This window comes from Argopecten irradians, chromosome 9 (genome assembly GCF_041381155.1).
Source record: "Argopecten irradians isolate NY chromosome 9, Ai_NY, whole genome shotgun sequence".
In the NCBI taxonomy this organism is placed as follows: Eukaryota; Metazoa; Mollusca; class Bivalvia; order Pectinida; family Pectinidae; genus Argopecten; species Argopecten irradians.
In genome coordinates, this window is record NC_091142.1 from 43,208,474 (window position 1) to 43,235,161 (window position 26,688).

Consider the following 26,688-nt stretch of genomic DNA (forward strand, 5'->3'; position numbering starts at 1 on the left):
ATCAATGGTATCTAGTTACTGGTATCTATCAATGGTATCTAGTTACTGGTATATATCAATGGTATCTAGTTACTGGTATATCAATGGTATCTATATCAATGGTATCTAGTTAATGTATATAGTACTGGTATATATCAATGGTATCTAGTTACTGGTATCTATCATTGGTATCTAGTTACTGGTAATCTATCATCAATGGTATAGCTATATTACTGGTATATATCAATGGTATCTAGTTACTGGTATATATCATATGGTATCTAGTTACTGGTATCTATCATGGTGTTCTTAGTTACTGGTATATATCAATGGTATCTAGTTACTGGTATCTATCAATGGTATCTAGTTACTGGTATCTATCAATGGTATCTAGTTACTGGTATATATCAATGGTATCTAGTTAGTTATCTGGTATCTATCAATGGTATCTAGTTACTGGTAAATCACACTATCAATGGTAGTATCTAGTTACTGGTATCTATCATATGGTATCTAGTTAGTTACTGGTATATATCAATTGGTATCTAGTTACTGGTATCTATCAATGGTATCTAGTTACTGGTATATATCAATGGTATCTAGTTACTGGTATATATCAATGGTATCTAGTTACTTGGTATATATCAATGGTATCTAGTTACTGGTATCTATCAATGGTATCTAGTTACTGGTATATATCAATGGTAACTTAGATTACTGGTATACTATCATGGTATCTAGTTACTGGTTATATATCAATGGTATCTAGTTAACTGGTATATATATCATATGGTATCTAGTTACTCGGTATATATCAATGGTATCTAGTTACTGGTATATATCATGGTATCAGTTAATGGTATATATTATGGTATCTATCATGGTACGCTCGCTAGTTACTGGTATAATATCAATGGTATCTAGTTAGTGGTATCTATCAATGGTATCTAGTTACTGGTATTCTATCATCAATGGTATCTAGTTACTGGTTGTATCTATCAATGGTATCTAGTTACTGGTATATATCAATGGTATCTAGTTACTGGTATATCATACATCGGTATCTCCCCTTACTGTTAGTATATATCATGGTATCTAGTTACTGGTATACTATCATAATGGTAACTAGTTACTGGCTATATATCAATGGTGTTCTAGTTACTGGTATATACTAGTATGTACTAACCAGTAGTTCTAGTATGTACTACTAGTATGTAACTACCCAGTATGTGTAGTATGTACTACTAGTATGTACTACCCATGGTGTCTATCTGAGTATGGTACTAGTTACTAGTATGTACTACCCAGTGTCTCTAGTATGTACTACCCAGTGGTAGTAGTTATGTATCTAGTATGTAACTATCCAGTATCTAGTATGTACTACCTGTGTGGTATGTATGTACTAGTATGTACTACCCAGTATCTAGTATGTACTACTAGTATGTACTTCCCCGTATCTAGGTATGTATACTAGTTATGTACTACACCAGTGTATCTATTACTAGTATGTAACTACCCAGTGTGTCTTGAGTTATGTACTACTAGTATGTACTACTCAGTGTCTTTGTATGTACTAGTTAGTATGTACTACCCAGGTTGTCAAATTGTATATGTACTACTAGTATGTATACCCAGTGGTCTAGAAGTCTGTAATACTATGGTATGTACTACTACCCAGTATCTAGTATGTACTACTAGTATGTACTACCCATATGTACTACTAGTATGTACTACACCAGTGTATCTAGTATGTACTACTAGTATGTACTACCCAGTGTCTGTATGTACTACTAGTATGTACTACCCAGTGTCTAGTATGTTACTACTAGTATGTACTACCCAGTATTATGTCTACCCAGTATCTAGTATGTACTACCCAGTGTGTAGTATGTACTACTAGTATGTACTACCCAGTGTCTAGTATGTACTACAGTATGTACTACCCAGTGTCTAGTATGTACTACTAGTATGTACTACCCAGTGTCTATGTAGTAATGTACTACTAGTATGTACTACCCAGTGTCTAGTATGTACTACTAGTATGTACTACCCAGTGTCTAGTATGTACTACTAGTATGTACTACCCATGTGTCTAGTATGTACTACCCAGTGTTCTAGTATGTACTACTAGTATGTACTACCCAGTGTCTAGTATGTACTACTAGTATGTACTACCCAGTGTCTAGTATGTACTACTAGTATGTACTACCCAGTGTCTAGTATGTACTACTAAGTATGTACTACCCAGTGTCTATATGTAGTATGTACTACTGGTATGTACTACCCAGTGTCTGGTATGTATGTACTACTAGTATGTACTACCCAGTGTCTTGTATGTACTACTGGTATGTACTACCCAGTGTCTAGTATGTACTACTGGTATGTACTACCCAGTGTCTAGTATGTACTACTGGTATGTACTACCCAGTGTCAAGTATGTACTACTAGTATGTACTACCCAGTGTCAACTACCAGTGTACAACCAGTATGTACTACTAGTATGTACTACCCAGTGTCAAGTATGTACTACCAGTATGTACTACCCAGTGTCTAGTGTCACCGTATGTACTACCCAGTGTCTATGCATGTACTACCCGTATGTACTACCCAGTGTCTAGTATGTACTACTAGTATGTACTACCCAGTATGTCTAGTATGTACTACTAGTATGTACTACCCAGTGTCTAGTATGTATACCTAATGTATAGTACTACCCAGTGTCTAGTATGTACTACCTAAGTGTCTAGTATGTACCACTGAGTATGTACTACCCAGTGTCTAGTATGTACTACTAGTATGTACTACCCAGTGTCTAGTATGTACTACTGGTATGTACTACCCAGTGTCAATTATGTATTACTAGTATGTACTACACAGTGTCTTGTATTTACTACTAGTATGTACTACCCTAGTATGTACTACCCAGTGTGTAGTATGTACTACTAGTATGTACTACCCAGTGTCTAGTATGTACTACTAGTATGTACTACCCAGTGTCTAGTATGTACTACTAGTATGTACTACCCAGTGTCTAGTATGTACTACTAGTATGTACTACCCAGTGTCTAGTATGTACTACCCAGTGTCTAGTATGTACTACTAGTATGTACTACCCAGTGTCTAGTATGTACTACTAGTATGTACTACCCAGTGTCTAGTATGTACTACTAGTATGTACTACCCAGTGTCTAGTATGTACTACTAGTATGTACTACCCAGTGTCTAGTATGTACTACTAGTATGTACTACCCAGTGTCTAGTATGTACTACTAGTATGTACTACCCAGTATCTAGTATGTACTACTAGTATGTACTACCCAGTGTCTAGTATGTACTACTAGTATGTACTACCCAGTGTCTAGTATGTACTACTAGTATGTACTACCCAGTGTCTAGTATGTACTACCCAGTGTGTAGTATGTACTACTAGTATGTACTACCCAGTATCTAGTATGTACTACTAGTATGTTCTACCCAGTGTCTAGTATGTACTACTAGTATGTACTACCCAGTGTCTAGTATGTACTACCCAGTGTGTAGTATGTACTACTAGTATGTACTACCCAGTATCTAGTATGTACTACCCAGTGTGTAGTATGTACTACTAGTATGTACTACCCAGTATCTAGTATGTACTACTAGTATGTACTACCCAGTATCTATATGTACACCCATGTATAGTATGTACTACTAGTATGTACTACCCATGTATCTAGTATGTACTACTAGTATGTACTACCCAGTATCTAGTATGTACTACTAGTATGTACTACCCAGTATCTAGTATGTACTACTAGTATGTACTACCCAGTATCTAGTATGTACTACTAGTATGTACTACCCAGTATCTAGTATGTACTACTAGTATGTACTACCAGTGTCTAGTATGTATGTACTACTAGTATGTACTACCTAGTGTCAATGGCAATATGCCGTAGTGAGATGTCACTAACATGAACTTCCACAGTTACAAGAGACAATCCGTGTTTATATCGCAGACACCAATATTTAAAGTATCCCACACAAGCAACACTTCGTATGCAAGAGATACCGTTCTTAAATTAAACTTTTCTGCACATCAACATGTTAATTTATACAGATTTTTTTTTTTTTTTAAATATGGTTTCTTTTTTTTTTTTTTTTTTTAAATATGGTAATAAACGTTATATTTTATTTACATAACATTATCACTTATATTATCAAAATTATTTATCTGTTAGTCGTATATTATACAAATATTTCATGGGTTACTGTGCTCTAGTTCATAATATTTAACCCGAGGTGATGGTAATCAACAAATGTTATATTGCACGAGGCCAAAGGCCGAGTGCAATATAACATTTGTTGATTACCATCACCGAGGGGTAAATATTATGAACTAGAGCACAGTAACCATGGAATATTTGTTTTATTACATAATCACCAGTTTTTCAGTTGAGTATTTTTTTATTAAACGAATACGACAATCACTTAACAAAATTATCAACACCGTACCGTACGGAAAAAGAACTTAATATCCTATTGAAGATTGACGTATAGCACACGTACGTCACTTTGTAACTCCGGTTTGGATGTCTTATTGTCTGTTTTCACATTATTAGACCTGCTTGCAGCCTTTGAATCTAATACATTCATCGTGTCCGTTCTTTACTCGGTACAGTAAACGTCTACATGACGTGCTTGATTCGAGATCTATAAATCCAGCGCGAAATTGAGCATGAACCTTTGTGACGTCATAATAACGTAATTCACTGTTACTCGCAATTCCTTGGAAGTTTTCTACAAAACTAGACAACAACAGCGAGGTGTTCCTAAAGCCGTGCAATATAACATCTCGAACCGTGCAATATAACGTTTCCATGGAAGCGTGCAATATAACTTCGAACCGTGCAATATAACTTCGAACCGTGCAATATAACAAGGTTTTATTGAACGGTCGGTGTAATAGTTGAACATATTATATTTCTTCATATATAGATTGGTGTAAACAAATTATGTAATAAAGCTCATTATGCAATACATCTTTATGAATGTTTATATAAACTTACACAAATGTGGAATTTGAATTTATTCATACAAACAAGGGCTACTGATGAATTTCAGATAAATATAATTATTCACGTCTTTGAGAGTATTAGTAAAATATTTTAAAGGTCTCAATATATAATAAACAGTTCACGAACTGCCAAAAAGGCTGATAAAATATACCGAAAAGAAATTCAGCTGAATTCAGGATACTTCGATTACATCACCAAAATACAATTTTTCTTTTGATAATTTATATATTTAATAAATGTAGTTATTTTGATAAAGGGATTGGGACAACTGGTTTGCCATTATCAGTATAATGAGTCGGAATGAAGTGAGATTTTTGGTATCCAAGGAACTTGAATTTATTAACCGTATTGAAGGGAAAATAAATATTAATCAGGGTCAATACAGACATATAGACAAGTCCTCATATTACATACAAATGGATGTAAATATCAATTAACCCTTAAACAACATTTATTTGAATAACTGTCTCTGTGATAAGACATTATTTAGGGATGGGCTATAAGACAAGGTAGCTATGATTATTTCTGTTAACCTTTTTGTAATGCCAAGATTGTTTAAATAGTATTATTCAACAAAAGGTTTGATTTTTAAAATATTGGTAAAATGATCAGATCAAATCGACTGCTATCTGATAGTACAGTAAATTTATATATGCAACATCAACGCCTTTATTATCTTGGTCTTTGAATTATATTTCCACATAAATGTATGAAGTCACTTAAATGTTTTTACATAATAAAATAATAATATTCAATCTGCAAGATAAATAAATTCCATTATATGAAAATAAAGTATTTGATATTACAGAAATATTACAGAAATAGGAACATGTGTCATATTGGAATAAATTGATCGCTTTTACCAATGATATTTACATTAATTTTATTTCTAGCTGTCCAAAAGAAAGAAGTATTGAAAAATCAAGTTATTTTGATATATAAACCTTTTAGTGATTTTATGGGGCAACGATTATTGATGCGATGTTTCCTGTATGTTGATATAGGCAGACGCACCTACTCCCTACAGGTAGGCCAGCAGAATTGTATTTCCTGCCTCTATTGCATGATATCGTAAATGGCGACTCCTTTCAGGATAATACCTCTTCACATCTTTCTAACTTCCAAATGTCTCCATTGTCATCGCCTTACTTTAGCCTTTAGCTGAGCTCTCGTACCTGTGATGAAGGTTCTGGTTTATGTTCCCTCCCCGAAAATATTTAGTCGCCTTTTACGAATCATGCATCATCTACACAACATTCTTCTGATTAACCTGCAAAGCATTCGTAAACAGTTTATGGATGTAATAAATATTGGTTCCTAAATGAACGCCTTAAAATCTTATATTCTACTTAAACACTGCGCACTTAGGCAATAATGCTTATTTGTCGAGAAAATGATGACGAAAATTTTTTTATTCTTAAAGATAATTTCTAAATGATTTTATTTCCTTTTGAAAAATATGTACCTGTGTCTATCTTTTAAAATTAAAAAAGAACAGCTAACTTTTTTAATTATGTTACAATTTAACTTTAATTTATTTGACTAATATGATTTTTGATAACGTTAGTGACGACCATCTTAAATATTTTCAAATCCCCAAAAATACCGAGGTTGCATCATTCACATTCTGATGAAGCACATCCTATTGCAACATAATCAGCAAAACCATTTTATGCGATCTATACTTTTGTGATTTTTGGATGACACCTGGTGTGACCGAGGATGGGCTGACCGAGGGTGCGGTGTAGGGTGATGATACTACTCTGTATTACCACATCATATAAACATACAGTGGTGTCATTCTCACTCTAAATACACGTTCGTTGATTTCTTCAGCATTTCCTAATATTTCTCCTGAAGCAAAGATTAAATTTGTTCAGCGTAATTCCGTGACACTAAGTTGAAAATTCGATGAATTTGTGGGTTAAAAATGGCCCAAACCATACATAGTTCTTTAGGTTTAAACTCATACACAATAGAACCTTACGTATAACATAGATACATAGTTCTTTAGGTTTAAAGACATGTACAATAGAGCCTTACGTAAAATATAGAGACATGAAAGTTAAGGTCTAAACACATATACAATAGAACTTTACGTAAAATATAGAGACATGAAAGTTTAGGTCTAAACACATATACAATAGAGCCTTACGTAAAATATAGAGACATGAAAGTTTAGGTCTAAACACATATACAATAGAAACTTACGTAAAATATAGAGACATGAAAGTTTAGGTCTAAACACATATACAATAGAAACTTACGTAAAATATAGAGACATGAAAGTTTAGGTTTAAAAACATATACAATAAAACCTTACGTAAAATATAGAGACATGAAAGTTTAGGTTTAAACACATATACAATAGAACCTTACGTAAAATATAGAGACATGAAAGTTTAGGTTTAAACACATATACAATAGAAACTTACGTAAAATATAGAGACATGAAAGTTTAGGTTTAAACACATATACAATAGAACCTTACGTAAAATATAGAGACATGAAAGTTTAGGTCTAAACACATATACAATAGAACCTTACGTAAAATATAGAGACATGAAAGTTAAGGTCTAAACACATATACAATAGAGCCTTACGTAAAATATAGAGACATGAAAGTTTAGGTCTAAACACATATACAATAGAACCTTACGTAAAATATAGAGACATGAAAGTTTAGGTCTAAACACATATACAATAGAGCCTTACGTAAAATATAGAGACATGAAAGTTTAGGTCTAAACACATATACAATAGAAACTTACGTAAAATATGGAGACATGAAAGTTTAGGTCTAAACACATATACAATAGAATCTTACGTAAAATATAGAGACATGAAAGTTTACGTTTAAAAACATATTCAACAAAATCTTACGTAAAATATAGAGACATGAAAGTTTAGGTTTAAACACATACACAATAGAATCTTACGTAAAATATAGAGACATGAAAGTTTAGGTTTAAACACATATACAATAGAACCTTACGTAAAATATAGAGACATGAAAGTTTAGGTCTAAACACATATACAATAGAAACTTACGTAAAATATAGAGACATGAAAGTTTAGGTTTAAAGACATATACAATAGAACCTTACGTAAAATATAGAGACATGAAAGTTTAGGTTTAAACACATATTCAATAGAATCTTACGTAAAATATAGAGACATGAAAGTTTAGGTTTAAACACATATACAATAGAATCTTACGTAAAATATAGAGACATGAAAGTTTAGGTTTAAACACATATACAATAGAATCTTACGTAAAATATAGAGACATGAAAGTTTAGGTTTAAACACATATACAATAGAACCTTACGTAAAATATAGAGACATGAAAGTTTAGGTTTAAACACATATACAATAGAAACTTACGTAAAATATATGGAGACATGAAAGTTTAGGTACGTAATTATAGAGACATGAAAGTTTAGGTTTAAATACTTTACAATAGAACCTTACGTAAAATATAGAGACATGAAAGTTTAGGTTTTAACACATATACAATAGAAACTTACGTAAAATATAGAGACATGAAAGTTTAGGTTTAAAACTTACAATAGACTTACGTAAAATATAGAGACATGAAAGTTTAGGTTTAAACACATATACAATAGAAACTTACGTAAAATATAGAGACATGAAAGTTTAGGTTTAAACACATATACAATAGAAACTAACGTAAAATATAGAGACATGAAAGTTTAGGTTTAAACACATATACAATAGAAACTAACGTAAAATATAGAGACATGAAAGTTTAGGTTTTAACACATATACAATAAAACCTTACGTAAAATATGGAGACATGAAAGCTTAGGTCTAAACACATATACAATAGAGCCTTACGTAAAATAAAGAGACATGAAAGTTTAGGTTTTAACACATATACAATAAAACCTTACGTAAAATATGGAGACATAAAAGTTTAGGTTTTAACACATATACAATAGAAACTTACGTAAAATATGGAGACATGAAAGTTTAGGTTTTAACACACTATAGAAACTTAATACGTAAAATATAGAGACATAAAAGTTTAGGTTTGAAGACATATACAATAGAAACTTACGTAAAATATAGAGACATGAAAAGTTTAGGTTTGAAGACATATACAATAGAAACTTACGTAAAATATAGAGACATAAAAGTTTAGGTTTGAAGACATATACAATAGAAACTTCCGTAAAATATGGAGACATGAAAGTTTAGGTTTGAAGACATATACAATAGAACCTTACGTAAAATATAGAGACATGAAAGTTTAGGTTTGAAGACATATACAATAGAAACTTACGTAAAATATAGAGACATGAAAGTTTAGGTTTAAATACATATACAATAGAAACTTACGTAAAATATAGAGACATGAAAGTTAAGGTCTAAACACATATACAATAGAACCTTACGTAAAATATAGAGACATGAAAGTTAAGGTCTAAACACATATACAATAGAGCCTTACGTAAAATATAGAGACATGAAAGTTTAGGTCTAAACACATATACAATAGAACCTTACGTAAAATATAGAGACATGAAAGTTAAGGTTTAAACACATACACAATAGAGCCTTACGTAAAATATAGAGACATGAAAGTTAAGGTCTAAACACATATACAATAGAACCTTACGTAAAATATAGAGACATGAAAGTTTAGGTTTAAATACATATACAATAGAACCTTACGTAAAATATAGAGACATAAAAGTTTAGGTTTGAAGACATATACAATAGAAACTTACGTAAAATATAGAGACATAAAAGTTTAGGTTTGAAGACATATACAATAGAAACTTACGTAAAATATAGAGACATGAAAGTTTAGGTTTGAAGACATATACAATAGAAACTTACGTAAAATATAGAGACATAAAAGTTTAGGTTTGAAGACATATACAATAGAAACTTACGTAAAATATAGAGACATGAAAGTTTAGGTTTGAAGACATATACAATAGAAACTTACGTAAAATATAGAGACATGAAAGTTTAGGTTTGAAGACATATACAATAGAACCTTACGTAAAATATAGAGACATGAAAGTTTAGGTTTGTAAATTTTACAATTAGGTTTAAAGACATATACAATAGAAACTTACGTAAAATATAGAGACATGAAAAGTTTAGGTTTGAAGACATATACAATAGAACCTTACGTAAAAATATAGAGACATGAAAGTTTAGGTTTGAAGACATATACAATAGAAACTTACGTAAAATATAGAGACATAAAAGTTTAGGTTTGAAGACATATACAATAGAACCTTACGTAAAATATAGAAATGTATTTCAAATAAAAAAATTGTAATAGAAAAACAGACTAAATATTCTAGATGTTATATGCAAAATCGAACATTAACAGGTTGAACTTCAAAGCAAAAGCACGAAACACAGTATGTACATAACAGTTCTCAAAGTGTAAATGTTTCCGGACAGACCCAGCGGAATGTGACACTACACACACCATAGCCATTTCTCCACGAGTACCACTGCACCACCCTGTTTAGTGACACATAGATATCCTGATTGATGCCTCCTGATTGGCTATCCGGTTGACCATTGAGGGCAAAAAGACAGTCGTGACAGACCTGTTCGTCCATACCTTGGTCGGTGAGGATTCGGACAAGCTCGTTACTCACAAGTAAGGTCACGTGGCGGACAGAATCGGTCAGCTGACCCGAAAATGCATGGGCGTAATTTTGACTTCCTAAACACTTGTCGCTCTTGAAAAGTCGTATGTAGTTGTTCCAGGCCTGAACTTCTGCGTCATTCTGCTGATGGCTCGAATCACCACCTACATAGCAAAAATGCAACAGCTAAATACAACAGCAAAAATACAACAGCTGAATACAATAGCAGAATTACAACAGCAAATAAAAATTAAAAAAAAATACAACAGCTAAATACAACAGCAAAACACAATAGGTCAATGCAAGCTGCTTACAGTCGTTTGTTTAGGAGAGAAATTAAGTATGATTTGATAATAATTAGAATGTTCGTTCTGTCAAACTGTATAGTTGTAATAAACTTTATATGATAAAATCCTAAATTCTTATTGTTAATTCTAAGCCTTCATGTATACATAAAAAACAATCACCCCATCCGTTGTTGGAAATACTATCTCCAATGTTAAAAATATATTCGCCTTTCTTCTGATCTAAGTCCAAATCCACTTGTAACATTTTCCGTCCACATTCGGGAGGGCTGTGACATCCACCGCACGAGCCTTTTTCGAACGTCGCCTTGACGATAAGGCCGCGGTTACATGGCGACAAGGGTCTGGGCGAGGCTTTACCGAAATGTACAACCTTCACCCCCGGGATAGATGGGAGATAGGCCGGCTCGTCCTCACTCAGGTGGACTGTCATTTCTCCGTCAGTACAACACGGACTTGGGGTACCATTCCCTGTTTGTGAAATGGTAACTATAAAGAAAAGAGAATGGTTAATGTTTACCCAGATGTATTTTGTAAGCCATGATTAAAGTCTAGGTATTTAAATCGCCAGAGGAACATTATTAGTGTTGTTATAGGAATTAAATTGCTAAGTTCAAAAGTTATTGTGTCTGAACAAAGAGTACATCACCATCACATTTCGATTGACTCTAAACATGACCATACCATAAGTTAGATTTAAATACATATTACCTACCATCTTGATTGGCAGAAATTGGAGTGCAGCTGAGTGACGTCAGAAGTATCATCCATACCACCAACAGCCTAGGAACATACATCGCCATTGCTATAAACAAGAACACGTAATCAAATAAAAACGGATCTCCCTCAAAATAACAGGCAGTGCCATAATGCTCGGTCTTCTTCATAAACGATATTATGGATATACCGATATTCACCTTGACCTGACAACACTTAATTTTCCTAAAATGTGGCCAAGTCGCTCGAATTCTAGACATACCTGCAATTCATAGTTCACGAAACAGTAAAACTACACAAGGGTTAAACACCCGCCAATAAATTCCGCCTCTCCAAAACTTACATAATCGTACAGAACACTTTTCATTAATATTATAATAAATACCTTTTTCATTTTTGTAAACATATTGAAACAAAACTAAAGCATTAAATCAACAAAATAAGACCTCACAACGCCTTCAGGTGGGAAACAACCGTCTTAGACATGAAACAAAACATTCAGGTCTGAAACAACAGTTTTAGGTCTGAAACAACATGTCTAGACATGAGATAACAATTTTAGGCACGAAACAACAGACGAAGTGATCCAATGATAAGAGTAACACAGGAGTAATTTTAGACCAATCCGTACATTTTACTTGTGATAGTCTGACGAAAACACACTCTCTTTAATATAAAAATGTTGTTTACATATGATACAAACAAATGATCAAACAATTTTTGTTAGGGTGTATTTATAGGCCACCTGATGCTAATGTAGAATATTGGAACAGGTGATAAATACATCATTAGATGTTATCATGTGATAAAGACCCGTGTTATCATCACAGGTGATAAATACCTCATTAGATGTTATCATCACAGGTGATAAATACCTCATTAGATGTTATCATCACAGGGGATATAAATGTAGACATGTTAAAAATAAGACCCACCTCTCACCTCTATAAGCTACTATCCAAATATAATCTGTCTAGTCTGATAAAAGAACCAACTCGAATAACACCACAGAGCTCCACATCTTTAGATATAATTATCTCAAATAATAATGGATTGATTCAGAATACATCGGTCAGTCCTCAATTATGAAGTGATCACTCACCTATACATTCTAACATATCATATTCAGTTAAAAAGAAAATATTATTATAAAATGATGCTGATTTTGAAAAAATGAACACAGCTCTGAGTGAAACTGACTCGGCACTATTGACTCAAAATCATGACACTGAAAGTTTGAACAGCCTACTAACAGGTGCTATTCTTAATCAGATGGATGAATGTATACCTTCAAAAATTATAACTATTAGACCTGATGATAAGCCATGGATGAATAGAGAAATAAGATTGATACTTCGCCAAAAGAATCCATAAAAAAAAAATTTAAAAAAATACAGTAATAATCCTGTACATTGGGAAACCTTTAGAAATATTCGAAATGAGGCAATTAATCTGATTAGAACTGCAAAACAGGATTACTTTAAAAAATTACAAAAATCTCTATGTGATAAATCTATTCCCCCATCTAAATGGTGGAAAATTGCTAAATTAGTTCTGAAAAATGAACATAAATCTGAGAGCATACCTCCTCTTATCCATGATGGAGTCAGTATACAACATCCAAATGATAAAGCTGTAATTTTAAATGATTATTTTACATCTATATCAACTTCTTCTCCTGATCTAGAACAGCCTCCCCCTCCCTCCTGATCTAGAACAGCCTCCCTCCTGATCTAGAACAGCCTCCCCCTCCTGATCTAGAACAGCCTCCTGATCCCCTCCTGATCTAGAACAGCCTCCCCCTCCTGATCTAGAACAGCCTCCCCCTCCTGATCTAGAACAGCCTCCCCTCCTGATCTAGACAGCCTCCCCCTCCTGATCTAGAACAGCCTCCCCCTCCTGATCTAGAACAGCCTCCCCCTCCTGATCTAGAACAGCCTCCCCCTCCTGATCTAGAACAGCCTCCCCCTCCTGATCTAGAACAGCCTCCCCCTCCTGATCTAGAACAGCCTCCCCCTCCTGATCTAGAACAGCCTCCCCCTCCTGATCTAGAACAGCCTCCCCCTCCTGATCTAGAACAGCCTCCCCCTCCTGATCTAGAACAGCCTCCCCCCTCCTGATCTAGAACAGCCTCCCCCTCCTGATCTAGAACAGCCTCCCCCCTCCTGATCTAGAACAGCCTCCCCTCCTGATCTAGAACAGCCTCCCCCTCCTGATCTAGAACAGCCTCCTCCCCCTCCTGATCTAGAACAGCCTCCCCCTCCTGATCTAGAACAGCCTCCCCCTCCCTCCTGATCTAGAACAGCCTCCCCCCCTGATCTAGAACAGCCTCCCCCTCCTGATCTAGAACAGCCTCCCCCTCCTGATCTAGAACAGCCTCCTCCCCCTCCTGATCTAGAACAGCCTCCCCCCCCCCTGATCTAGAACACTGCCTCCCCCTCCTGATCTAGAACAGCCTCCCCCTCCTGATCTAGAACAGCCTCCCCCTCCTGATCTAGAACAGCCTCCCCCTCCTGATCTAGAACCCTCCCCCCTCCTGATCTAGAACAGCCTCCCCCTCCTGATCTAGAACAGCCTCCCCTCCTGATCTAGAACAGCCTCCCCTCCTGATCTAGAACAGCCTCCCCCTCCTGATCTAGAACAGCCTCCCCCTCCTGATCTAGAACAGCCTCCCCCCTCCTGATCTAGAACAGCCTCCCCCTCCTGATCTAGAACAGCCTCCCCCTCCTGATCTAGAACAGCCCCTCCCCCTCCTGATCTAGAACAGCCTCCCCCTCCTGATCTAGAACAGCCTCCCCCTCCTGATCTAGAACAGCCTCCCCCTCCTGATCTAGAACAGCCTCCCCCTCCTGATCTAGAACAGCCTCCCCCTCCTGATCTAGAACAGCCTCCCCCTCCTGATCTAGAACAGCCTCCCCCTCCTGATCTAGAACAGCCTCCCCCTCCTGATCTAGAACAGCCTCCCCCCTCCTGATCTAGAACAGCCTCTCCCTCCTGATCTAGAACAGCCTCCCCCTCCTGATCTAGAACAGCCTCCCCCTCCTGATCTAGAACAGCCTCCCCCTCCTGATCTAGAACAGCCTCCCCCTCCTGATCTAGAACAGCCTCCCCCTCCTGATCTAGAACAGCCTCCCCCTCCTGATCTAGAACAGCCTCCCCCTCCTGATCTAGAACAGCCTCCCCCTCCTGATCTAGAACAGCCTCCCCCTCCTGATCTAGAACAGCCTCCCCCTCCTGATCTAGAACAGCCTCCCCCTCCTGATCTAGAACAGCCTCCCCCTCCTGATCTAGAACAGCCTCTCCCTCCTGATCTAGAACAGCCTCCCCCTCCTGATCTAGAACAGCCTCCCCCTCCTGATCTAGAACAGCCTCCCCCTCCTGATCTAGAACAGCCTCCCCCTCCTGATCTAGAACAGCCTCCCCCTCTCCTGATCTAGAACAGCCTCCCCTCCTGATCTAGAACAGCCTCCCCCTCCTGATCTAGAACAGCCTCCCCCCTCCTGATCTAGAACAGCCTCCCCCTCCTGATCTAGAACAGCCTCCCCCTCCTGATCTAGAACAGCCTCTCCCCCTGATCTAGAACAGCCTCCCCCTCCTGATCTAGAACAGCCTCCCCCTCCTGATCTAGAACAGCCTCCCCCTCCTGATCTAGAACAGCCTCCCCCTCCTGATCTAGAACAGCCTCCCCTCCTGATCTAGAACAGCCTCCCCCTCCTGATCTAGAACAGCCTCTCCCTCCTGATCTAGAACAGCCTCTCCCTCCTGATCTAGAACAGCCTCCCCCTCCTGATCTAGAACAGCCTCTCCCTCCTGATCTAGAACAGCCTCCCCCTCCTGATCTAGAACAGCCTCCCCCTCCTGATCTAGAACAGCCTCCCCCTCCTGATCTAGAACAGCCTCTCCCTCCTGATCTAGAACAGCCTCCCCCTCCCTCCTGATCTAGAACAGCCTCTCCCTCCTGATCTAGAACAGCCTCCCCCTCCTGATCTAGAACAGCCTCCCCCTCCTGATCTAGAACAGCCTCCCCCTCCTGATCTAGAACAGCCTCCCCCTCCTGATCTAGAACAGCCTCCCCCTCCTGATCTAGAACAGCCTCCCCCTCCTGATCTAGAACAGCCTCCCCTCCTGATCTAGAACAGCCTCCCCCTCCTGATCTAGAACAGCCTCCCCCTCCTGATCTAGAACAGCCTCCCCCTCCTGATCTAGAACAGCCTCCCCCTCCTGATCTAGAACAGCCTCCCCTCCTGATCTAGAACAGCCTCCCCCTCCTGATCTAGAACAGCCTCCCCCTCCTGATCTAGAACAGCCTCCCCCTCCTGATCTAGAACAGCCTCCCCCTCCTGATCTAGAACAGCCTCCCCTCCTGATCTAGAACAGCCTCCCCCTCCTGATCTAGAACAGCCTCCCCCTCCTGATCTAGAACAGCCTCCCCCTCCTGATCTAGAACCTCCCCCTCCTGATCTAGAACAGCCTCCCCCTCCTGATCTAGAACAGCCTCCCCCTCCTGATCTAGAACAGCCTCCCCCTCCTGATCTAGAACCCCCCCTCCTGATCTAGAACAGCCTCCCCCCTCTGATCTAGAACACCTCCCCCTCCTGATCTAGAACAGCCTCCCCCCTCCTGATCTAGAACAGCCTCCCCCTCCTGATCTAGAACAGCCTCCCCCTCCTGATCTAGAAACCCCCCCCCCTCCTGATCTAGAACAGCCTCCCCCTCCTGATCTAGAACAGCCTCCCCCTCCTGATCTAGAACAGCCTCCCCCTCCTGATCTAGAACAGCCTCCCCTCCCCTGATCTAGAACAGCCTCCCCCTCCTGATCTAGAACAGCCTCCCCCCTCCTGATCTAGAACAGCCTCCCCCTCCCTGATCTAGAACAGCCTCCCCCTCCTGATCTAGAACAGCCCCCCCCTCCTGATCTAGAACAGCCTCCCCCTCCTGATCTAGAACAGCCTCCCTCCCCTCCTGATCTAGAACAGCCTCCCCCTCCTGATCTAGAACAGCCTCCCCCTCCTGATCTAGAACAGCCTCCTCCCCTCTGATCTAGAACACCCCCCCTCCTGATCTAGAACAGCCTCCCCTCCTGATCTAGAACAGCCTCCCCTCCTGATCTAGAACAGCCTCCCCCTCCTGATCTAGAACAGCCTCTCCCCCTCCTGATCTAGAACAGCCTCCCCCTCCTGATCTAGAACAGCCCCCCCCCTCCTGATCTAGAACAGCCTCCCCCTCCTGATCTAGAACAGCCCTCCCCCTCCTGATCTAGAACAGCCTCCTCCCTCCTGATCTAGAACAGCCTCCCCCCTCCTGATCTCCTCCCCCTCCTGATCTAGAACAGCCTCCCCCCCCTCCTGATCTAGAACAGCCTCCCCCCTGATCTAGAACAGCCTCCCCCTCCTGATCTAGAACAGCCTCCCCCTCCTGATCTAGAACAGCCTCCCGCTCCTGATCTAGAACAGCCTCCCGCTCCTGATCTAGAACAGCCTCCCGCTCCTGATCTAGAACAGCCTCCCCCTCCTGATCTAGAACAGCCTCCCCCCCCTCCTGATCTAGAACAGCCTCCCCCTCCTGATCTAGAACAGCCTCCCCCTCCTGATCTAGAACAGCCTCCCCCTCCTGATCTAGAACAGCCTCCCCCTCCTGATCTAGAACAGCCTCCCCCTCCTGATCTAGAACAGCCTCCCCCTCCCTCCTGATCTAGAACAGCCTCCCCCTCCCTCCTGATCTAGAACAGCCTCTCCCTCCTGATCCATTTCCTTCTATGTTAAATAACATGATTATAACAAAGCAAGATGTGATTGATCAGCTAAATATACTTGATATCAAAAAACCTCCTGGTCCTGATGAAATGATTCCAAAAGTAATCAAAAGATTTCAAACCTCTATCGCTACACCACTAACATTACTATTTAACAAAACAATACAAACTGGAAAAATTCCTTCTTGTTGGAAAATGGCAAATACAAATGTATTCATGCCGTTTATAAGGGTAAAGGCTCAATTAATGATGCAACTAATTACAGACCAATTTCAATCACGTCCTGCTTTGGTAAAATCATAGAGAAAATAGCTTTTAAAAAATTATGCAATTACCTAGTTGAATATGAAATCATATCTAAACACCAATCAGACTTCTTACCTGGTGACTCTACAACTAATCAATTAATATCTACAGTGGACCCGCGATAATCCGGGCGCCGGTAGTCCAGAAAATTCACAATCCGAACGGAAATGTCAGGGAACGGATTTCCGTAACGTTATTTATACTCACTAGTCCGGAAATTCGTATTCCGAATCCGGAACTCCATTTTGGGAACGGAATGTCATTTTCGTTAATAAATTCCCGCAATAATCCGGACAATTTGTTGTCGCCACGTGCCGAGAAAATCTAAGTCCAGCTACAGTACACACAATCACTTGACACTGAGTGTGTTGTCATAACGACGGCTGCCAGGTCATAGCCACGGGCGTTTACCTGAACACCTTTTACACGGGTACATGCAGTCATGTAACGGTTCATTGGTTTTCTATAGGAGATCAAACTTCAGTGTTGTTATTGAGATACGCAATATATGTTTAGCCACACGCTTTTAAACATGCAGTTTGAGTTTGGGTACGGGTACGTATGCTGTAGATACCTTATTTGTTTCGCATGCAGAATATATCGCTATGAGTATCTGATACAATAAAGTGAGATAATACTCACAAAATTAATAAGAATTTTTAATGTATGTGAATCTATTCGAGTTCATCGCCTATGGTATAAGATAAAAAGGCTACGGCATATGCCATTTAAACGTGTGTGACATTGTGCACGAAGTTAGACGTGAACGGGCGCGTGGTTGTTACAAACGTCTCTAAGTCTGAAAGCAAAGACTTGTAGAAATGGTCATTAAAACACACATTATACAAAATAACAATTATATGAGTTCATAAAATGTTCACAACTATTTGTTATCATAGTTTTTTTTATGCCAAGAACGTAGATGATATTGATCCTTTGTTAGGCAATTTGCCGTACGATAGATCAAGAGTGGGATACGTATCTATATGCATACATAGTACACAATTAACAATGGCTTTAGGTTTCGTATTTTGAAGAAGAAATACGTTTATTCAATATTTTTAACGTAATGATATAAAAATACCTATAAAACATAACAAACGAAATATTAATTATGATACACGTATATTACATAAAAGCCAATCATCGATTACAAGGTCAAGGGGAGTAACTCGTACGTGACAATTTAATTGACTAGGAACACGGAATTCGGCAGTCCGGAATACTCGTAATCCGGACGGTTTAGGCTGGGAACGAAGGTGTCCGGATTATCGAGGGTCCACTGTATATATCATTTAATCATCAGTAATTTAGATAAGGGAAATGAATTAAGATTTGAATTCTGTGATGTAAGCAAGGCTTTTGATAGGGTATGGCACACAGACCTCCTACATAAATTAGAATCATATGGTATAAAAGGTAAAATTATTTCTTTTTTTTTCTTTTGAATATTTTTTATTGCATCAATCACATGTAAGAGTTACAATTTTCTAAATGCTCTTCATGAAAACATGTATAACAGAAACAATATATGTTAATAAAGTTATAATAATACTTCATTCTAAAATAAGCTTGGTACTTTCCCATTTCTGTCGGTTCTTGTTTGCTGCGTTTGGAGTAAGCATATAGGTCGAATACTGATCAATGGCTCTGTAATTTCTAATAAATGTCTTACATATTTCCCATTCTCTTCCAGTCTCTAGGCATTTCGCTAATAACACTATCATAACACATAAAATTGATATTTACATGATATTTCTGAACAAGACTATTAAAAGACATAATATTTCCATTTTCGTCTATTATGTCGTTAAAATAGAAAACGCCTTCATTGCATAATATTTTTGAAAATATTGTTTTTCTATTAACTTTTATTTCTTTATTGAACCATAGAGGCTGGGAGAGAACAACTTCTGGGGCTGCTGGGGAATGTCGTACAGATTTCCCAAAATAGACAAAATTTCACTCCAAAACTTTCCAAAATTGTGCCTTTTTATAACTTCATCTAGACCACATTTTGTTAAGCTCTATATTCTATTTCCTCCAAAATGCTCAATGTCATCAATTAATATTTTTTTCCAATCTGCGTAATCATTTGTGTCTAAGCATTTTTTAATCCAGATAAGTTTTAAAGATTTGCTCTAAGAAAAAATATCCGGAACTTTTAGACCTCCGTCATTATAGTCACCAATTAAAAGATTTCGCTTAAGCTTGTCAACTTTACTATTCCATAAAAAAAAACGAAAAAATAATACTTGAAATTTCTTCAGGATCTTAAAATGTGGACTAGGAATTACAGTTAATATTTGCACAATAATGGGAAATGCTAAAGTTTTGATAACAGTCACTCTCCCAATAATAGACAGGTTTCTAAAAGACCAATCTGAGAGAAGAGATTCGGTAGATTTCAATTTGTCAGTAAAATTCTCTTCATAAATGTTTTCTTTTGATAAATCATATTTAACCCCTAAAAGTTTGAATTTCCCTTGATGATTCCATGAAAGATTATGTTCTGTTTCAATTTCCTCCCCGCAGCCCAGTTTCACCCCAACCCATACAGCCTGTGACTTATCAAAATTAGTTTTAAGACCAGAACACTCTCCATAGATGTCGATCAAATATAGCGATTTTGCTAAGGACCTTGCATCATCATCAAGTATCAGTGTGGAGTCGTCAGCGTATTGACTGATAAGATATTCAGAGTTATTGATAATTATCCCTTTTACATTGGGTTCAAATTTAATTGCTGCACTAAGTAATTCAATACATATAATAAAAAGGTATGGAGACAAAGGATCACCCTGTCGTACTCCGCGTGTAACTTGAAAGAGTTGGAGAGGTGACCATTGTTTTCTACAGAGGCTGAAATGTTTGAATATAAAAATTTGAAATAAAATCACTAAAACAAAAAAAAACAAACATCTTTCTATGAATGCCAACTCAATGGAATCGAAAGCTTTTTCAAAATCTAACATTAATAAAATATCTGCTTGATTATTCTCTTCTGTCTTTTCCATTATGTCACTAATAATATAATTCTTGTGCATTCTCCTATACCGACCTTTGACAAAGCCTGACTGACTTGGGCTAATGATATCAACTAGAACTTTTTTAATTCTGTTAGCTATACAAGATGAGGCGAATTTATAATCTACATTCAATAATGTAATTGGTCTCCAATTTCTTATAAATAGTTTTGATTTCCCTTGTTTTGGAATACATTTAATCAATCAACGACGCTGACTAACTGACATTTCCTGATCTGTAAGAGATTGATTAATGGATCTTATTAGAAAGATTTTATATCTGACCAAAAATATTTGTAAAATTCTACAGTAAATCCGTCTAAACCTGGTGATTTTCCATTACTCATGTTTTTTAAAACTTTTAAACATTCTTCCGCATTGAGTGGGCCATCCATTGAAATCTTTTGCTCGTCTGTCAGTTTGGTAATAAATGGAGTATTATCATTAAAAAAAGAATCACTGTGAATATTGTTAAACAGAGTTCCCTTTGAATTATAAAGTTTTGAGTAAAAACCGATTGTTCATGAAGACTATCATGTAAATTGTTTATTTCTTCACCGTTGTCATCTATAAGTTTAGAGATCATTTTTTTCGTTAAATTGTCGTTTTTCGAGATTACAGAAATACTTTGTACTTTTTTCACCTTCGACTCTCCATCGCACCTTTGCTCTAGTGATCAAACCCTTTACTTTTTTTCTCGTAATATTTTCAATTTACCCTCCGTTTCTGAAATAGCTTGTAGTAATTGTGAATTATGTTCAGATTGGTGTCTATTATATAACTGATGTAGTTCGTTTTCTAGATTATTTTCCTGTTTTTGTCGTTCTCTATTTTTAAATGATGAATAGCTAATGGTTTTTTCCCTTATTATTAGCTTTAAAGTTTCCCAAAATAACTTATCACTAATATCAAATTCTGGGGGGTTTAAATCAATTTTTCGTTTTTTCTATATTGTAAGATGACTTTCGTGATGATATATTTAACTAGGTTTATATATTCGGGATCGCCGAGAAGACTATTATTGAATTTCCATGTCCCCCTCCCACACTGTTGTTTAATAAATTCAATTATTACAAAAATAGGGGAATGGTCAGATTTATAAGCAAAGTCCATACCTGCGGTAAGAATATTGTTTTGTAGATCAGCAGATACCAAAAATAATCTAACCTACTTTTTGTGTCGCCTGCAACGCAAGGGCGACACTTAGGTATCACTATGTCGGCGTCGGCGGCGGCGTCCGGGAAACGATTTCCGTGCGATAACTGAAGTATTTATCGTCCGATTTCAACCAAATTTGGTGTATAGCTTTATATCAATAAGATCTCAGATGAGTTCGATAATGGTCAATATCCTTTAATATTTACAAGAGTTACGGGACTTTAAAATCGTCAAAACAGAAAAATCCATGGTTTCCGCTCGATAACTTAAATATTTATCGTCCAATTTCAACCAAATTTCATAAATTGTTTTATATCAATGAGTTCTCAGATGAGTTCGATAATGGTCGAAATCCGTCAATATTTGCAAGAGTTACGGAACTTTAAAATCGTCAAAACAGAAAAATCCATGGTTTCCGCTCGATAACTTAAATAAATATTTATCGTCCAATTTCAACCAAATTTCATATATTGTTTATATCAAAGAGACCTTGGATGAGTTCAATAATGGTCAAATTCCGTCAATATTTTCAAGAGTTACGGGACTTTAAAATCATCAAAACAGAAAAATCCATGGTTTCCGCTCGATAACTTAAATATTTATAGTCCGATTTCAACCAAATTTGGTATGTTGCTTTATATTAATGAGATCTTAAATGGGTTCGATACTGGTCAAAATTTGTCAATATTTGCAAGAGTTACGGGACCTTAAAATAGTCGAAACATGGCTTCCGCTTGAAAACATTAGTATTTATTGTCCGATTCCAACCAATTTGGTATATTGCTTTATATCAATGAGATCTTAGATGGGTTCGATACTTTTCAAAATCCATCAATATTTGCAAGAGTTATGGAACTTGATTTCTTCACCTAAATTATAATCAATATTTTCAACTGTAAATAACTATTTTTTGTGATGCTGTGCAGGCGACACATCCACTTCCGTGGAATTCTTGTTTTCCCATTCGGCCAAAACCATGTATATTTTCTTTCGTCCACATTAAAGTCTCTCCAGACGTCAACTAAATCTAAATTTTGAATCATGTTATGAATTTCATTATTAGCTTTAGTATTATTTTTATTGCGATAATTCACAGTGTCTACTTCATAGTCAAGCGCCACATTCCAATCCCCTGCTATTATTAAAAGCTTCAATTCTATTTTGAATGTTGCTAAAAAATAAAGGATTATCCTCATTCGGACCATATACTGCACATAAAGTTAGCTTTATGTTTTGGACAATAATATTTAATAATATGAAGTTTCCGTTTGGATCTTTATATTCATTGTCTACATTGTAGTCAAATGAATTTTTAAAAAGAATTGCGACGCCTCTACTATTTGAAGAAAAAGACGCAAATTTTATATCACCTCCCCACTCATTTCTCCATAGCGATTCTGTACTCGCATCACTATGTGTATCTACTAATATAGAAATATCATATTTTGATCGACATCTATGAAAAATATCCCGTCTCTTAATAAACCAAATCACTTGCAAGGCCCCGTCAGTTCAAGCTTCCAATTCGTATTTTACCCATTTTCAAAAAGCTTAATACTCCTTAACATTATACATATTTTCAAACAGTGCATTTCAGATTTGACAAAGATAGAGATTGGTGCATTTGAAACTAAACATGAAAAAAACCGTTCCCAAAATCCCACGAACGAACTTCCCTTTCAAGCATATAAAAACCTCCAAATTTAACCACTACCAGGAGCCTAAGAAAACTCCCAAATTTCAATTGTACAAATATTCAATCCTTGACATTACTGACAATTCTTCATACTATTAAAAATCATAGTGGCAATGGACAGATGACAATTTAAAAGCACATTTTCAATAAACTAATAATACACTATTTTGAGTTACATGGATAATTTTTACTAGATTGATCATGTTGTCATTATTCGAAAGCCAGAAGTTGCAAGAGATCAATTTTGTTCTTTTTGGATATAATGATATGTCAAAAATTCATTACATGTACCTATCGCAATATATTGAAAAAAATCTCCGTAAAATTCTTTCTTGGTTTAAAGACTATTTATTTGAGAGAAAACAAAGAGACTCCACTGAAGGTCATTTATCAAACAATAACATTGTAAATGCTTGAATCCCTCAGGGATCTTTTCTCGGACATTCTTGTTTCTCCTATATATAAATGACATAACATACCAAGTTGATAACAACATCAAACTCTTTGCTGATGACACATCAATATATGTAATTATAGATAATAATCCAATTCAAGCAGCAGAAAAACTTTCACATGATTTACAAAACGTTAGTAATTGGGCTAAAAAGTGGGATTAATGCCGATTTTTCTCTATTTTTTTCTAAACGTTGTATTTAAATTTAGATTTTTAGAGTGGTAAGTAATCTTTAGTTCACAACACTTCAAATGAATAAGCTTTAAGTGAATTTATATTATATTTTACAATAAACACAGCCCTTTGGAAAAAGTCGGTCAAATAGGTGTTCGTGTCATTTTACTGAACATATTGTCGTGATTTTTTTCAAAAAAATATTAAAAATAGTTTCGTGTGATGGAATAAATTAAATAAAGTATAAACATAAAGATAAACATTTGAACTATTTTTTAAAAATTAATTGATGTAAAAACTGCGTTGCAAAAGAGAGAAATCGTGTATTGTTTATGACATGTCCAATCATTAGATTACGCTGACACGGGAAATGAAGAGGTCGCCATTTACCGATCTATTTCTGGTAAAATGACAAAAATTTCTCACAAGTTTGTATAGATTATTAGCATTCTGAATAAATTTTAAAGATATTTGAATGATTTCTGGTGGTGATTAATTCTGTAAACAATAAAATAACAAATCAAATCGGCATTGTTTACTACCTTGTATTTTGTCGTCTGGTCAAAAGCGCTTGAGTGACCCCGATCAGCGTTCTTTTCTAACATTGAATTACCTCCCTTACACACATTTCGTTTTTTGAACGCTGTTGTCTATCATCAGAGGAAGCAGACGATATATAAATCGGAACTATTATCTAAGAGTAAGAATAAAGCCGATATCATGCACCCCCCCCCCCCCCCGACTAATGTTGTACTTGTGAGGTAAGATTTACTGAAATTTGGTGTTTTTATGTTAAAAATTAAATTTTCTTCTAAATTTGACAAATATTGTTGATAATTTTGGTAAGTATCATCTTTCTAAACACAAAATCGTTTAAAAATCGCATTCGGTATGCCACGTCAATCAAAATCACGATAATATGTTCTTCACGATAATATGTCGCCACCCAGTAATGCATCTAAATCTGAAACTGTAATTTTTAGTCGTCAAAAAAGAAATTAAAGGTGATAAAAACAGAACGGACATGGAAAATGAGATAATACGCTAGAAACATTTGTAATGCCTATCTAAACATATACCAGTTTGATATTTGCTTATATTTTGTCTCTAAATAGTAAAATTAATGAAAGCAATCTTCACATCTTTTCAACGACAGATTTTTTTCTATGACTTACCTCCCTTGAGTTCCGATGAGTCGTGACGTCATCTGAGACAATCAACTACCGGAACCCGGTGTGCCGATCGCGGAACTGTCAACATTTTAGTCACAGGTCTTAGTACTTACGGAAATACAAACGGAGAAAAATATGTTATATTTCGACTTATTGGGTAGCGTGATTTATCCCCTACATAATGACACATTATTGACGTCATCACCTATGAAATGACGTCACTACATGTAAATAATGATGTCATTAATGTCGCGGGTGCATATGTCATGTGGCGTATGGTGTGCCAGGGGTTAAACCACGAATGAATAAGTAGTTCTTTCCTATTCAGTCCACCCTGGAGTAATACGACTGTGCATGTATGTAATTTATAGTTAACACATAAAATTAACCGAGGAGTTTTGATATACATAGAATCTACTGGTAATTTTATGTGCGAAATAAGATCGTAGCGAAAATGGACAATTATTGGGGCCCACCTCTTTAGACCTACGTTTTAATAGAAAAATCATCTGTTACAAACATACGGAGACATGAAAAATACATGCAGATTAAAAGAAAAAAAATCAATAATTTATAAGTTGTGTCTTTTTGCCCCCCATTTTCGTCGACTGAAATGTTCTCAAAATGCACATTAAAAATAAAAGAGGTCCTTCTGCACATTTTTCATACTTCATTTTAGGGATTTTCATATTTATTTTGGGTTACACAACAATGTGCCGGTGGTGTGAAACCGGTATGTTCAGATCTAGTCCGCTAAACCTGCCTATATTATTAGGCTTTTTTAATTTATTTATTTTTTGCCTAATATATAGGGGAAAAAACAACTAATAATATAGGCAGGTTTAGCGGACTAGTTCAAATCGAGCAGGGTTGCATAATGATATGACGACATTCACAGTTATCATTATTTAATTGCAGGAATTTAAATTCGAAAAATTACCATGTTAAGAACGCTCTAAAGTCATTAAAATACATCGTAAAACTCATCTCAGCAATCGTAAATACATTTAGTAATATTTTTCCTTCTCGGAGGAGACCTTAGGACCCCCAAAAAACAAAATCTCTCGCCTTAAGCCCTTGCAAAATCATTAAAATACATCGTGAAACTCATATCTCAGTCATTCTAAATTGTAATATCTTTATCGGGGTCTCCCCCGAACCCTCAAAACACCACAATGCTTGCAAATTTGGCCAATTTTAGTACTCATTAATTTCCTGTTATATTCTACATAGTACACTTGCGTATA

General features: G+C 36.6%; 1 protein-coding gene across 1 annotated transcript; it reads right to left on the reverse strand.

The window, feature by feature from the left end:
* Positions 1-10,315: 10,315 nt before the first annotated feature.
* LOC138330994 (uncharacterized) lies at positions 10,316-11,787 on the reverse strand. Its single transcript, XM_069278458.1, has 3 exons — positions 11,702-11,787; positions 11,149-11,475; positions 10,316-10,845 (listed from the first exon to the last, which is right to left on the reverse strand). Exons 1-3 carry the CDS (start codon positions 11,781-11,783, stop codon positions 10,463-10,465), a joined length of 792 nt encoding a protein of 263 aa, XP_069134559.1. The 5' UTR covers positions 11,784-11,787; the 3' UTR covers positions 10,316-10,462.
* Positions 11,788-26,688: the final 14,901 nt, after the last annotated feature.